Source organism: Anabrus simplex, chromosome 2 (assembly GCF_040414725.1).
Source record: "Anabrus simplex isolate iqAnaSimp1 chromosome 2, ASM4041472v1, whole genome shotgun sequence".
NCBI classification, from domain to species: Eukaryota; Metazoa; Arthropoda; class Insecta; order Orthoptera; family Tettigoniidae; genus Anabrus; species Anabrus simplex.
The window spans coordinates 1,219,084,613-1,219,101,210 of NC_090266.1; the positions used below are offsets into that span (position 1 = coordinate 1,219,084,613).

General features: G+C 40.3%; 1 protein-coding gene across 4 annotated transcripts in view; it reads right to left on the reverse strand.

Moving 5' to 3' along the window:
- The window catches only part of LOC136864808 (phosphatase and actin regulator 2), a 1,136,936-nt gene that overhangs the window by 24,687 nt on the left and 1,095,651 nt on the right, over positions 1 to 16,598 (reverse strand). For all 4 annotated transcript variants that reach the window (XM_067142230.2, XM_067142231.2, XM_067142232.2 and 1 more), the window contains one exon: positions 14,071 to 14,243. In XM_067142230.2, coding sequence (XP_066998331.2) covers positions 14,071 to 14,243 — 173 coding nt within the window. The remainder of the gene's footprint in view (positions 1 to 14,070; positions 14,244 to 16,598) is intronic.

Below are 16,598 nucleotides of genomic sequence, written 5' to 3' on the forward strand. Positions count from 1 at the left end.
GGGCAGGTTGGTCGCTTCGTCAAATCGCAGCCGATACCCATAGGGATGTGTCCACGGTGCAGCGCCTGTGGCGAAGATGGTTGGCGCAGGGACATGTGGCACGTGCGAGGGGTCCAGGTGCAGCCCGAGTGACGTCAGCACGCGAGGATCGGCGCATCCGCCGCCAAGCGGTGGCAGCCCCGCACGCCACGTCAACCGCCATTCTTCAGCACGTGCAAGACACCCTGGCTGTTCCAATATCGACCAGAACAATTTCCCGTCGATTGGTTGAAGGAGGCCTGCACTCCCGGCGTCCGCTCAGAAGACTACCATTGACTCCACAGCATAGACGTGCACGCCTGGCATGGTGCCGGGCTAGAGTGACTTGGATGAGGGAATGGCGGAACGTCGTGTTCTCCGATGAGTCACGCTTCTGTTCTGTCAGTGATAGTCACCGCAGACGAGTGTGGCGTCGGCGTGGAGAAAGGTCAAATCTGGCAGTAACTGTGGAGCGCCCTACCGCTAGACAACGCGGCATCATGGTTTGGGGCGCTATTGCGTATGATTCCACTTCACCTCTAGTGCATATTCAAGGCACGTTAAATGCCCACCGCTACGTGCAGCATGTGCTGCGGCCGGTGGCACTCCCGTACCTTCAGGGGCTGCCCAATGCTCTGTTTCAGCAGGATAATGCCCGCCCACACACTGCTCGCATCTCCCAACAGGCTCTACGAGGTGTACAGATGCTTCCGTGGCCAGCGTACTCTCCGGATCTCTCACCAATCGAACACGTGTGGGATCTCATTGGACGCCGTTTGCAAACTCTGCCCCAGCCTCGTACGGACGACCAACTGTGGCAAATGGTTGACAGAGAATGGAGAATCATCCCTCAGGACACCATCCGCACTCTTACTGACTCTGTACCTCGATGTGTTTCTGTGTGCATCGCCGCTCGCGGTGGTCCTACATCCTACTGAGTCGATGCCATGCGCATTGTGTAACCTGCATATCGGTTTGAAATAAACATCAATTATTCGTCCGTGCTGTCTCTGTTTTTTTCCCCAACTTTCATCCCTTTCGAACCACTCCTTCTTGGTGTTGCATTTGCTCTGTCAGTCAGTGTATTTTAATCTGGTAGACTAATCTGAGGACTTATTTTACCACACATGGTACCAGTATTAACATATTTCTCTGGTGTTTTCTTTGATGAGAATAATCACAGACATATGCACATGAGTATTCTGAATTCACCTTAATTTGTAGGAAGGCACCTGGGGCCTATTCCTCTCAGTTGTCCAAATACATTGCATCAAAGAAAACGAGTACCTGGAGGACAGTAAATAAATTCCAAATTTCTCTCAAAATTATGTTCGTACTACTTGCTTTCAGTTTTTTGAAAGTCCCTGTAAACTCTTAATTTTGTGTCCTCTGCATTTTCTTTCACAATCGCTACATCATCAAATAGTTTATGGCATGAATTTCAGTGGTAATAATTCTAATTCATATGATGAACCTATTTCGATCCAACACCCACAGTGATCATAAAAGTTCACAAGGATTTCTTGCCTAATGTCACCTTTAAAGAGACCTTGGTACTCGTGGACCAGAAGAGAGAGGAAGAAGAACTAGTCTGAGCTATCTGCCTCTTACCCGGCCAGGTCAGGGATTTTTACCTGGACCCGAGGGCCTCGGCCTACGTGATTAGAATTGAGGAGCCATCCAATGGTGAGATGGCGGCCAAGAATAACAGGAGAGAGGATTCGTTGTGCTGACTGCACGACACCTTATAATCTGCAGGCCTTCGGGCTGAGCAGCGGTCGCTTGGTAGGCCAAGGCCCTTCAAGGCCTGTAGTGCCATGGGGTTTGGTTTGGTTTGGTTTATCTTACCCTCGCAGTGTAACTACAGTGCAGCACAGCCTACACAGAACGTTTCACCACTGTCACCCCTCGAGCAGCACTACAAGCATTCCCACTCTCGTGTCTTGCCATCTATTGTATCGGCTCAATATGTCTGCATTATCAAACCACTCGCCTCGCTTTCAGTTTTGTCATTCTTTATTTCTGCCTAGTCTTGTCCTTTTTACCTGCCCTCTACTTTTTTCTTGTCCACTTTTGAAAAAGGAAATGGCGACCGAGGTTTCCGACGTGGCTTCCCTATCCAATAAAAGATACTTTAACCATTTTAAATATGGTATTGTGAAACTCTCGGTTCTTTCGAGAGACTTCTTGTTCATATTATCCATCAGGTAATTATTTTCTTTTACTTATTATTTTGCTATTTTTGGTCCTCCCAAGACTTGCCGTGGTTGCCTTTAAGCGTTTTCTGGGGTTACGTATTTGTTCTACACAAGAACCTCATTTATCTGGATTAAGTGGGACCGGAACTGATCTGGATTATCGAAAATCGGGATGATCCGGAAAAACTAAACAGCAAATGCAGTACATGTTATATAATCTATTAACATAAGTCATACAGTAACACCTTTTTTAAATTGTACAAAAATAAGAACACTTTTCTTTCATTTACAACTGTTTTATGCACTAAATAATGTACGAGTTTTATCTGTTTTACATTTGTATAGCATTTGCAAACATCACGATCACGAAGACGTTTTACTAAGATCAGTTCTGCCTCTATGGTTTCAGTCTGGGATTCTAAATAGGCCATCAGTTTGTCCAACTGCATTGTTGCCCCTCGAGTCACTGTTTTTTCTGATGGACCACTGGTTTCATTTTCAAATTCACCATCATTCTCATCATTACCTGCCGAGGAACAAGCGGCAATAATTTCTTCGTCTGTCATTATACCGTAGCCTGAATTACAGTCATCCTTCAACCATTCATTTACATCGTTCTCGTCTACGTCTGAGCATCCAGAAATGTGTGCAAATGTGTCAGGGAACTCAGAAAAGTCCACAACTTCACAAATCTTGGTGGCAGATGCACAGACAGAAGGCCATAGATGTCATTTCACTAACTTGATCCCATGCATCATATAAATAATGTCTTTCATTTTTGTTGATTTCAATACCGAAATGACACCATATTCTTCAATCAGTTTGCTGAGCGGCTGCCTCCTGTATAACCGCTTGGTGTTTCCCAATACACACTGGTCCATTTGCTGCAACAGAGCTGTTACATTAGGCGGCAGAAATTTCACTCGGATATCACCACTGACCAACTCTTCTACTGCCGGATGTGACAGCGCATTGTCAATTAATAAAATGGCCTTCAGTGGTAAACCTTGTTTTCTTAAAAGCCTTTTAACATTCAGCACAAAGTCTTCTTAAAACCAGGTTTTGAAAGTTCTACTGTCCATCCACGCATTCTTTTTGGCTTTACGTCGTACAGACACAGATAGGTCTTATGGCAATGAAGGGATAAGAAAGGCTTAGGAGTTTGAAGGAAGCGGCGATGGCCTTAATTAAGGTGTGAAAATGGGAAACCACGGAAAACCATCTTCGGGGCTGCTGACAGCAGGATTCGAACCCGCTATCTCCAGGATGCAAGCTCACAGCCGCGCGCCCCTAACTGCATGGCCAACTCGCCCGGTGGATGTGTAAGAAACCATCAAGGCAGATCGATTCACATTTTTTAAAGCACAGGGATTTTTTTTTTAATTTCCCTATTAACAGGAAAGGAAATTTATGTCCTCCAGATGCATTGGTGCATGCCATAATTGTAATGTGATCTTTACTCCTTGTATAACACCTTGCCGATTCATCTAATTTAGATAGTAGTATCTTATTTGGTAGCATGCGATAAAACAGCCCAGATTCATTGGCGTTATATATCTGATCTGGCGTCAAGTTTTTTGAGCAAATCATGTCCTTTATGAAACTGTCAGCAGTGATTTTATCCTCTGTAAAACTTTCACCAGTCACTGAAAGCTGGCGGACCTTTCCAACCAACCCTGACTAGCTGTGAAGTTAGGATCTCCATTTGCTAGCTTGCTGTTTAAAGTAAGCGAATTTTCTTGTAAAATCGGTCCTGAAATATGAACACCATGCTCTCTTTTTTCACTAAACCACATGAATATTGAGTCATCTAGAGGTTCATCTCTAGCTTTCTTTACTGTGACACGATTCTCTAAACTATCTTTCGTCTTAATTTTAAAGCACAAGTCTTCAATTTCTCCTTGGTTTTTCTTCCAAACAGACACAGCTGAAGTCCCTACGCCATAGTCTACAGCAAAATTTGTCAAATGTTCTCCTTTGTCCAGCCTGTTTAATGCTTCTAACTTTTTGTCCGTGGAAACAATCACTTTCTTCTGTTTTGAAGCCATTTCACCCTCGCTCAAACAATTCAATACTGCAATGGAAAATACTGTAACTGTACAACGTGGTTACTGGTGTGGTCTCTCATGGACTACTGCATATGATGACTCATTCCCTTCCTCTTTCGTTGTCTTGAGCAATCACACAGGGGGTCATTATTGAGCAACAATGTGAACCCGAGATAACGTTTGCAGTAGCAGACGAGTGTCAGACTCGATGTCAGCAGGACTGTCATTAAAAAAGCGATTGAAGTGACTAAACAATGTTTACCAAGTGGCGAGCTCTGCGTGCTGAGGCGTTGCATTCAGAAAAGCGTGGGTTCAAATCCCACCTCAGCCGTCCTGGGAATTGTTTTCCACGGTTTCCCATTCTCAATTCCAGGCGAATGCCTGACCGCGACTGAATTATTTTCAATTCCTGTCCTTAAATATCCTTGGCGGAAAAGACATTCAAGAAGAGTCGACCCCGTAAAAGAAATACTGTAGAAGTAAAAATACATTTTTATTATTTTTGATCCGGATAAACCAGAGATCCAGATTAATGAGGTTCTTGTGTACTTTATTTTTATTGCACACATGTTTCTCATTGATCTTACATTCTTGTATGTCTGTCAGTTTTTATGTTCTGTTCAGAAAACAAGGGCAGTATAGATCACGTTATGTTTTCTGGTTTGTGTGTATGTATACATGTGTGGGGAACTATTTTGTGTACACATGGGCATTCTATATTTTGCTAGATTCCGACACCCTTTCGGTGTTTTCTTGCTCATCCACTCTGTACTATTCATGTCCACTTTCAGTGTGTGGTATGGATGTGTACTGATAACAAGGGTTTTGACTGCATGATACGTTGTTATTGGTGTGGAGCACGTTTTCCCTATTGGCTTGGTTCTGTGTTTGATTTACCAGACGGGATTCATGTATCAATGAGAAACATGTTTTGATTATACTTGTTGTGAACTATTACGGCATGCTGTATCGGCTTGTCCCTCCGCCCTACGTTTCTGTGTGTTGGTCTCTGTGTGTGTTCGTGTGAATGAGTTTGATATCTGGATCTACATTGTTTTTCTTGTTCTTTTGCGATGTCCGATTTCCAGTAACATTTGTTATTTCATTCTTTTTTCTGGCTTCCCCAGCCATTCTCTCATTTAATTTTGACTCTGCTATCTTTTAACTTCATTTGTATATTTTGAAGGTAACCATGGAAATTTTGTATTTGTTGTTTTCTTCATTGCCCTCACCTTACTTCTTATTTGATAATGTTTTCTTTGTGCCTAAAGGATAATAGATTTTTCTTTGGGAATTGTTGCCGCCACGGAAAAAAAACCCACAAATAAAGGGGGGGTAATGATTTGAGGTCACATCATTGACCCAAAATATAATAGCCTTTTTCTGCATGAGAGAGGCTCAACCATACATACCCCATTGTATTCCTTTCTTCTCTACTTTTATTATGTGTTTCCTTTTCATTTGAATAAACTCTCTTTTATTTAAGATTATGACTGTCTTAATGTATGTGTATCGATTTTAGTGGTCTATTGGTACCGGAAGCCAAGTTCAGCTACCGACTGTTTCCTATCAGTTTCGATCACGATCTACTTTTATCGTCCCTCAGAGTCGGTTTGCTACCTCTATTTACGTGGGGGGAATTGAGTGAAATGGATATTCCTTTTCTGACTCAGTTGTGAAGACACATTTCCTCTTCGACATCTCAAGAACAACTTGATAGATGTTATACTAATTTCATAACCAGCAACGCTGTAAACTTACACATAGAACATCAGGCTATTATATAAATACGATTTGGTTTGGCGTAGCTTGTGTAACGTAGCAAAAGCAAGGAGCATAGTGATTACACTGCAAAGTTACAGTAGAAGTCTGTTATAGCGAGAATGCACAACAGAGAAAAATTTACTCCATATAGCGGATCGTTCTTATATTGATTTTTCGTAAAAGTAGGGGGGAAAACCCCATACACATTAAAATCTGTACGAAACGGCAATAAGTTTGTTCAAAACTGGTGTTTGTGCAGATGATATTCACACTAATGCTTACTTGTTTGTGATAAAGATGTTGATTCCCACAGGGAACCTGAAATATTTGTTCCGAATGAGTAAATTTATAATATCAATATAGTTGGTCCGTTATTGGACACTGGAGTTAAACGCTGGCAACCAGGAATGAGTTAGATGGAAAATTTATAATGTCCAGTGACAGACCAACTATATTGATATTATAAATTTACACATTCGGAACAAATATTTCAGGTTTCCTACGGAAATCAACATCTTTATCATCTGATGGCCACGCAGGCCATAGTGCACTGGCACTGCTGGTGGCTCCAAGTACCCTACGCAGTGGCCTCCACGGTATGCACTAGCCATGTGTCTTGGTAGGTGTGCTAAGTACCAACTGATGAGCCCAACTTAATGCACAGGGGCGATCCAGGAATGATTTAGCTGGAAAATGTCCAATAACGGACCAACAATATTCGTATTGCTCATTTGTTATTTTTCAAAATGCGATACTATACGTTTAATTTCATCACTCCAAAGGCCTCTGTGGCAAACAGCATCACCCAAGCTAACCACAGATGTAGAGAACTCATCACTACATGGGAATAGCCTTTCCGAAATTTAACTAGACGCGAGAAAATACAAACTATCCTCTGACATCAGTGATGTACTCTGCCATATCTTGGTGTATCAAATTCTTACTTTATTTCAGTGTATCAATTTAAAATTAAGCTATCGTTTATTTCAGCCTTTATTTCAAACGAGTTAACAACTGCTATCGGCCACGTCGTTTACGCATTTATTACGAAAAAGTGTTATCCTCTTCTTTTACAGAACAGCAGTCGTTGGGTATTACTAATCGACTCTGACATCGCCATCGAATGTAGACTACTGAGCTCGCAAATGCACACAGAGAGAAAGCGATACAGTTCGATGATCAATCGCATTTTGTGGCAAATGTTTCAGTTTTCTTATTCAAACAGCATCACCGAACCTGACTTAACTGTACTATATGTATAATGAAAACATATTCCAAGCGCCAGTACAGAAATGATAACATTATCGCTATAAATTTTTCATGGAAATAGCCTCTACGAAATTTAACCGGACGTGAGAAAATACAAACTAACCTCTGAAATCAGAGATGCACTCTGCCATATCTTGAGGTGTATCCCATTCTTACTTAATTGCAGTATTTAGCATTAAAATTAAACGATCATTCACTTCAGCCTCTAGTTTTAATGAGTTAACAACTGTTATCTGATACGTTATTTATGCATTTATTGCAAAAACATGTTCTCCTCATTCATCACCATTTTTCTTTATGGAACAGCAGTCGACAGGTATTACTAATGGACTCCGACACTGCCTTCGAACGTCGACGAGATCGCTAGTGGACATACCAACTAAACGATACCGAAGATGATCGATCACGTGTAATATAATGGCCGGGTGCATACATATCAATAACGGAAAAAGTTGCAAAGGCTTAACTGCTCATAATAACGGATGCGTGTGTGATAGAGCTCTTGCAGTAACCGAAGTATAATGCACAGTTTAATGTAGGGACAGACAAAAACTGACGTTACATGCCGTACTCGCTACAGCGGACATATTAGAATACCGTCTTACAGAATATCTGCCAAAGAAGAAAGAAATGAGTGATTTATGAATTTTGATGTTGAAAACAACTGGCTTTGCCTTCAAGAAACTGAAATTGAAAGTAAGTAATCTTTTGATTTCTTTCTTGATCCTGATGTATCCAAACAAGAAAATATAGACGTTTTGTCATTTTTTAAAGTATGATACGGACATGGACACTGCCCTTAAAATACAAACTGTCCGTACAAAATCCGGATGTCTGGCAACTGTTCCTGCCCGTAAGTGACCATTTAGCGCAACCTATGAAAAATGAAATGTTTCATCTCAAGATGGTTTCAGTCATAATAACAGGTAGGCTTACGACAGTTTTACAGCCACTAGATGTCTCTGTTAATAAATGACAATGGATTGGATCTCACAAAACGAGTCACCATTATGAGACCTACCATAGAACAAGGGATAGGACTGATCACTGAAAAACTGTTCATGAAGAGTTTTAAGAAGTCAGTGATATCCGACATGATGGACGGCTTGGAGCATGATGATCCATCTTGTGATGAAAGCTGAGGAGAGTAAAATACAGATACACCGATTTTTTTTTAGACAGTTAATGAGGTCATTTTTGATACGCACGATGTTTGTACGGCTAGAGTTCAATCCAAGGTCGAGCCAATCAGTATTCTGCTGCTTCTGAACTTTAACACGCCATAATAGCATTAGAAGAAAAGCCTCAAAACTGCTAAAATCTTATTTGGTATCATAAATAATAATTTGATAAATAAACACATGAGGTGCTTGACATTAAGTTTATTTTGACTTTTTTGCAATCATTGCATAATTTCTGCCTGACTGCAATATAAGAGTCTCATATTTGGGTTGCTCCATGTTGATTGTATAATACAAGTACCTTAGTCAATACACAAATGTGTCTTAAAAGAAAATTTAAGAAAAATCACTCACTAAGTAAAAGTTTCGGCTCCACTAGGCCTTCCCCAGCCTTAAAAATAAAATTAACAGAACACTCGAAAAAAATATATATAAAAAACTGAAAGTCCTAAGAAAAGTTTGTCATTAATAACATAACTAAAAAGCACCACATAGTGGAACATGGTATAAAGAGTGACAGTGTTCATAGATATCAACTGGTAAGATACTGTACATCCAAATGAAAATCTTTTTAACTAACAATTAGAAAAATGAAAAATGAAATATGCTTTCAATACAGAAAACAAAAGATTGATATTTGAAGTTGTGAAAAAGTTAAATACAATAAGAAAGGAAAAGAAAGTCCATGAAAAAATTTGGACAATAATTAAATGAAAGGGGAGTAAATTTGAAATGAGATAAATGTGACTCGCTTCATGTTGCATATTGAAAAATGTAAAACAAAAGAAAGTTGGAAAACATGAACTAATCTCTGTTAGTCAACTGTTGACTATGGGAAGGGGAGGGAGGGGATAAAAATGAGAAGAAAGGTAGAAGGACAGTTGCAAGAGGAACAGAATGGCTTTAGAAGTGGAAGATCCACTTAAGATCCAATCTTCAGCATGAGGCAATTAGTGGAAAAGAGTTGGGAATATGGAAAGGATCTGATCATGACATTCATAGGAAGGGAGAGGTGTGGGAAACCATGGTCAAGAAAAGACTGGGTACTCGAACTGTAGAAATGGTGCAGGCAATGTACAACTGCGTCAGCAGCTTACACACTTAGTTTGGAAAGATGGTTAAGAAATCAAACTCGACTAAGACACAGGGGAGTGTGCTTTTGGCTTTTTTGTTTCTAGTGGTTAGGACAAAATTGTAAAGGAGACAAAGGAAGCATATGGGAATAGGGAGATGTTATTACTATTTGCAGACAATATTGTGGTTTGGGGTTCGAACAACATACATCTTGATGCACTAAACAAAGAAATTGAAAAGTATGGTATGAAAATCAGTGCAAAGACAAGCAAGACCATGGTCATATCAGGAGGAGAAAGACAAGGAAAAGACATTGTGAAAACTGGTGGTCAAAGCCTTGAAATTGTCGACAGTTTCAAATACAAGAAACATGGTGTAAAATGTACTGAGACCGGGACAAGGACAAAAGGAAATACCTAACGAGTGTGATAGGAAAGAGAGGCGAGAAAGAAGGTCGGAATGAAAAACCTAAATGAGAGAATTGATGGGAGTAAACTATGATTATTTTGACATGTAATGGGGATGGAGGAGGAAAGAATACGAAAAGAAATGACAGAGATGAAGTTTGAGGGAAGGAGAGAGAGAGAGAGACCTAGAACAAGGTGGAAATCTGGACTGCAAAGAACGGCGGAAGGTGGAGAAGTGCTGGATAAACATCCTGCTTTTGTTAATAACATAATGTTATTGGCTTTACGTCCCACTACCTACTTTTAAAGTTTCTGGAGATGCCAAGGTGCCAGAATTTTGTCCTACACGAGTTCTTTTATGTGCCTGTAAATCTACCGACATGAGGCTGATGTATCTGAGCACCTTCAAATACCACCGGATTGAGCCAGGATCGAAGCTGCCAAGTTGGGGTCTGAAAGCCAGCGCCTGAACCGTGCGAGCCACTCGGTTCGGCCTTGCTTTTGTTTCTGTATTGACAGCGTATTTTATTTTTCTAACTGTCCATCAAAATGAATTTCTACAACACAATTATTTTTGTATGTATACATCAAGACTTCAAGAATGAGTGCATTTGCATGTTCCATTAAGATATTTTAAACTTTCCATAGGACTTTCAGTGTTATGTTTTATTTTGAAGTTGAAAGACACATTTTTGTAGTGACTAGGGTGGACCAATTATATAATGTTCCTTTAATTTCTTCTTGATTTCCTCCCCTCAATTTGTGGCCTCTATATTTTAAGAAAAAAAGGAGGGGAAACTGTGCAACTCTGTGCCATAACATACATTTGATGTGAAAGGTGGCAACACCGACATCACTGTGGTAGGAGCACAGGTGCACGGACTAGTCTAGTGTGTTCATCTAGCTACAGAAATGGAGGTAAGGAAAGAAGAGCAAAGAAGTGAGGTTTGTTTTCTGGTGGCCGAGGGTGCTGGAGTTCACAAAACTCATCGTCGCACGTCCCGACGACCGTGCCCGAGGGGCATAGGAGATTCCGAGAAGGGCGCACATCACTGCACAACGATGCCCATCGAGCCATACATTACTCCTGACGTAACACGGCGGACTGATGGTCTTATTACATGTTATAAATCTCATTTTTGGTCCGTATTGAAAATTTACAGTTCAACAACAATAAAGGTGTTTTAATTTAATCCACCTATTCAATACTTTTATTTTCACTTATAGTGGTTACATAAATAGACTCACAGTTAAATGGGACATGTTTCGCCCTCAATTAAGGGCATCTTCAGCCTAAAAACAATCAAGAGTACAACTAATATTAAAAGTGGAAGCTAAAAGTTTAGCCAGTTATTAAAATTCGGGACATAAAAATGTGAAAAATGATACAATATATAAAGATGCTAACGGAAACACTGTCAATGATTAAACTATAATCTTGTCGGAGACTAAAACTTCTTCCATTAAAATTCCAATTAAAACAGTTCATTTAAAATGTTAGTGGAAAACCAAAGTGGTAATAATATAAAGCCAATGACATGAGGGCGTGAGCACAAGCATGAACATGATTGTCATAAATACAATATGTCCAAGGCTGCAGATGAAATTCGTCAGCATGAAGTGAGACAGAAGCATCAGTTGAAAAATTGTAAGTGGCCCTTAGCACCGGTAGGTAACACTATTGGCTGAAACCTTGACAGGAAATGTCAGTAGATACTGAAATAATGTTTTATGTTAGTTGAAAGTTGTTATTTGTTATCTCCTGTTGTGTTGGCTGCTGCCCTTGTGTTGGCTCTGAGTCTGCTGCTGTGTATGTGAGGATCTTCAAAAGGCAGAAGTATTCAGTCAGCAGTATGTAAAGATTGTTGGTTACAAGGATAATGTCCAGACAGGGGAAATGAGTAATACTAAAGAAGTATTAAAATTTACATATGATAACAATGACATTTACAATAAGATACAAAAGTTGAAAACTAGAAAAGCAGCTGGAATTGATCAGATTTCTGGGGATATACTAAAGACAATGGGTTGGGATATAGTACCATATCTGAAGTACCTATTTGATTATTGTTTGGTCGGAGGAGCTATGCCAGATGAATGGAGAGTTGCTATAGTAGCCCCTGTGTATAAAGGAAAGGGTGATAGACATAAAGCTGAAAATTACAGGCCAGTAAGTTTGACATGCATTGTATGTAAGCTTTGGGAAGGCATTCTTTCTGATTATATTAGACATGTTAGTGAAATTAATAACTGGTTCGATAGAAGGCAATTTGGTTTTAGGAAAGGTTATTCCACTGAAGCTCAACTTGTAGGATTCCAACAAGATATAGCAGATATCTTGGATTCTGGAGGTCAAATGGACTGTATCGCGATTGACCTGTCTAAAGCATTTGATAGGGTGGATCATGGGAGACTACTGGCAAAAATGAGTGCAGTTGGACTAGACAAAAGAGTGACTGAATGGGTTGCTATATTTCTAGAAAATAGATCTCAGAGAATTAGAGTAGGTGAAGCTTTATCTGACCCTGTAATAATTAAGAGGGGAATTCCTCAAGGCAGTATTAACGGACCTTTATGTTTTCTTATATATATAAATGATATGAGTAAAGGAGTGGAATCGGAGGTAAGGCTTTTTGCGGATGATGTTATTCTCTGTCCAGTTGTGAGTTTAAAAATAGGAAAAGTCCTCTCAGTTTTAATTACTGCATTGATGGGGTGAAAGTTCCTTGTGGGTATCATTGTAAGTATCTAGGTGTTAATATAAGGAAAGATCTTCATTGGGGTAATCACATAAATGGGATTGTAAATAAAGGGTACAGATCTCTGCACATGGTTATGAGGGTGTTTAGGGATTGTAGTAAGGATGTAAAGGAGAGGGCATATAAGTCTCTGGTAAGACCCCAACTGGAGTATGGTTCCAGTGTATGGGACCCTCACCAGGATTACCTGATACATGAACTGGAAAAAATCCAAAGAAAAGCAGCTCGATTTGTTCCGAGTGATTTCCGACAAAAGAGTAGCGTTACAAAAATGTTGCAAAGTTTGGGTTGGGAAGAATTGAGAGAAAGAAGAAGAGCTGCTTGACTAAGTGGTATGTTCCGAGCTGTCAGCGGAGAGATGGCGTGGAATGACATTAATAGACGAATAAGTTTGAATGGCGTTTATAAAAGTAGGAAAGATCACAATATGAAGATAAAGTTGGAATTCAAGAGGACAAACTGAGGCAAATATTCATTTATAGGAAGGGGAGTTAGGGATTGGAATAACTTACCAAGGGAGACGTTCAATAAATTTCCAATTTCTTTGAAATCATTTAGGAAAAGGCTAGGAAAGCAACAGATAGGGAATCTGCCACCTGGGCGACTGCCCTAAATGCAGATCAGTATTGACTGATTGATTGATTGATTGATTGATTGATTGATTGATTGATTGATTGATTGATTGACTGACTGATATTAGTTGTACTCTTGATGATTGTTTTAGGATGAAGATGCCCTTAATTGAGGGCGAAACATGTCTCATTTAACTGAGTCTATTTATGTTACCACTATAAGTGAAAATAAAAGTATTGAATAGGTGGATTAAATTTAAACACCTTTATTGTCGTTGAATTGATGGTCTTATCCGGGAAAACCGACCAATCACAGAGGAAGAAATTAGCATTCAGGTCAACAATAAGCCATGGCTCCGTGCATGCCATTAACAAAGATCACATGAATTTCCATACAATTTGCGCGCAGTGGTCAAAAGACTGACAGAATGGCATCATGTCCGAGTCGTCTGCAACGGTACCACAAGGAAGAGTCTGGACGTCAGTTTCATTAAGATGAGGAAGTACAAAAGTGAGTGCAGCCTACCACTTTTTACAAAACTGGACTTGATCACCTCGTCTCTCAGTAGGATAAGTGTATTAACGATTTTGGTAATTACTTTTGTAGCAGGTGTTCAGTTTCCACTTGACTGCCTATTATGAAGCACTAGATGACATTTTGTCTCACAGCAGTGAAAGTCACAATTCACCACCTCAGTCAGGATCAAGGTTCAAACGTACTATCTCAAGAAACAAAAGCCGACATTAGCTGTAAAGTTTCTATACAGACACTGTTCTCACCTTGTAAGATGACGGCTGTCTTCGTGAACCTCCATCTCCGAGCTCTTAAATTCGTTTAGTTCTTTGCGTATGGCAGCCTTATCCTTGGGTGTGAGCCTCGTCCATGGTTTATCCGCACGCCTGTCATATTCGTGTGCTTGAGTAACCTCGATGTAATCGTTAAATCGAATAATCTGAAATTCAAAATACCATATATAGGATATTAGATTCACTTACATACATACATACATACATCCATACATTATCATTATAGACTGTTATGCCTTTCAGCGTTCAGTCTGCAAGCCTCTGTGAATTTACTGAACGTCGCCACAATCCTCTATTTACAACTAGTGCAGTGGCCTCATTTAGTTCTATACCTCTTATCTTTAAATTGTTAGGAACTGAGTCTAACCATTGTCGTCTTGGTCTACCTCTACTTCTCTTACCCTCCATAACCGAGTCCATTATTCTCCTTACAACAACAACTTGCTTTACGTCGCACCGACACAGATAGGTCTTACGGCGATGATGGGAAAGGAAAGGGCTAGGAGTAGGAAGAAAGCGGCCGTGACCTTAATTAAGGTACAGCTCCAGCATTGGCCTGGTGTGAAAATGGGAAACCACGGAAAACCATCTTCAGGGCTGCTGAGAGTAGAGCTCGAACCCACTATCTCCCGAATACTGGATACTGGCCGCACTTAAGCAACTGCAGCTATCGAGCTCAGTCATTATTCTCCTAGGTAACCTATCTTCCCCCATTCGCCTCACATGACCCCACCACCAAAGCCGGTTTATGCGTACAGCTTCATCCATCGAGTTCATTCAAAAATTAGCCTTTATCTCCTCATTCCAAGTACCATCCTGCCATTGTTCCCACCTGTTTGTACCAGCAATCATTCTCGCTACTTTCATGTCTCTTACTTCTAACTTATGAATAAGATATCCTGAGTCCATCCAGCTTGCGCTCCCTAAAGCAAAATTGGTCTGAAAACAGACCGATGTAAAGATAGTTTCATCTGGGAGCTGACTTCCTTCTTACAGAATACTGATGATCGCAACTGCAAGCTCACTGCATTAGCTTTACGACACCTTGATTCAATCTCACTTACTATATTACCATACTGGGAGAACACACAACCTAAATACTTGAAATTACCGACCTGTTCTAGCTTTGTATCACCAATCTGACATTCAATTCTGTTGTATTTCTTACCTACTGACATCAATTTAGTCTTCGAAAGGCTAATTTTCATACCATACTCATTGCACCTATTTTCAAGTTGTAAGATATTAGACTGCAGGCTCTCGGCACAATCTGCCATTAAGACCAAGTCGTCAGCATAGGCCAGACTGCTTACTACATTTCCACCTAACTGAATCCCTCCCTGCCATTTTATACCTTTCAGCAGATGATCCATGTAAACTACGAACAGCAAAGGTGAAAGATTACAGCCTTGCCTAACCCCTCTAAGTACCCTGAACCATGAACTCATTCTACCATCAATTCTCACTGAAGCCCAGTTGTCAACATACACGCCTTTGATTGATTTTAATAATCTACATTTAATTCCATAGTCCCCCAGTATAGCGAACATATTTCTCCCTCGGTACCCTGTCATATGCTTTCTCTAGATCTACGAAACATAAACACAATTCCCTATTCCTCTCATAGCATTTTCCAATGACCTGGCGCATACTGAAAATCTGATCCTGACAGCCCCTCTGTGGTCTGAAACCACACTGGTTTCCATCCAATTTCCTCTCAACGACTGATCGCACCCTTCCTTCCAAGATGCCAGTGAATGCTTTGCCTGGTATACTAATCAATGAGATACCTGGATAGTTGTTGCAATCCTTCCTGTTCCCTTGCTTATAGATCGGTGCAATTACTGCTTTTGTCCAATCTGAAGGTACCTTACCAACACTCCATGCTAATCTTACTACTCTATGAAGCCATTTCATCCCTGCCTTCCCACTGTACTTCACCATTTCAGGTCTAATTTCATCTATTCCTGCTACCTTGTGACAATGGATGTTACTTACCATCCTTTCCACTTCCTCAAGCTTAATTTCACCAACACCATTTTCCTCCTCCCGATGATCGCAACACCACCAGAAAGATTACCTTTTACGCTGAGAAGATGTTCAAAATATTCCCTCCAACTCTCCAGTGATTCCCTGGGATCTATTATGAGTTCACCCGAATTATTCAAACACTGTTCATTTCCTTTTTCCCTCCCCTCCTAAGATTCTTTATTACTGTCCAGAAAGGTTTCCCTACTGCTTGACATAGCCTTTCGAGGTCATTACCAAAATCTTCCCAGGACTTCTTTTTGGATTCAACAACTATTTGTTTAGCTCTGTTTCTTTCATCTACATACAAATCCCTGTCTGCCTCAGCCCTTGTTTGGAGCCAATTCTGATAAGCCTTTTTTTATATTGTATTGAAAAGGTGGAAACATTTAAGTTATTATTATTATTACTTAAAAGTCAGGTTGTGAGTTTCACAAATAGGAAAAATCCTCTCAGTTTTAATTACTGCGTTG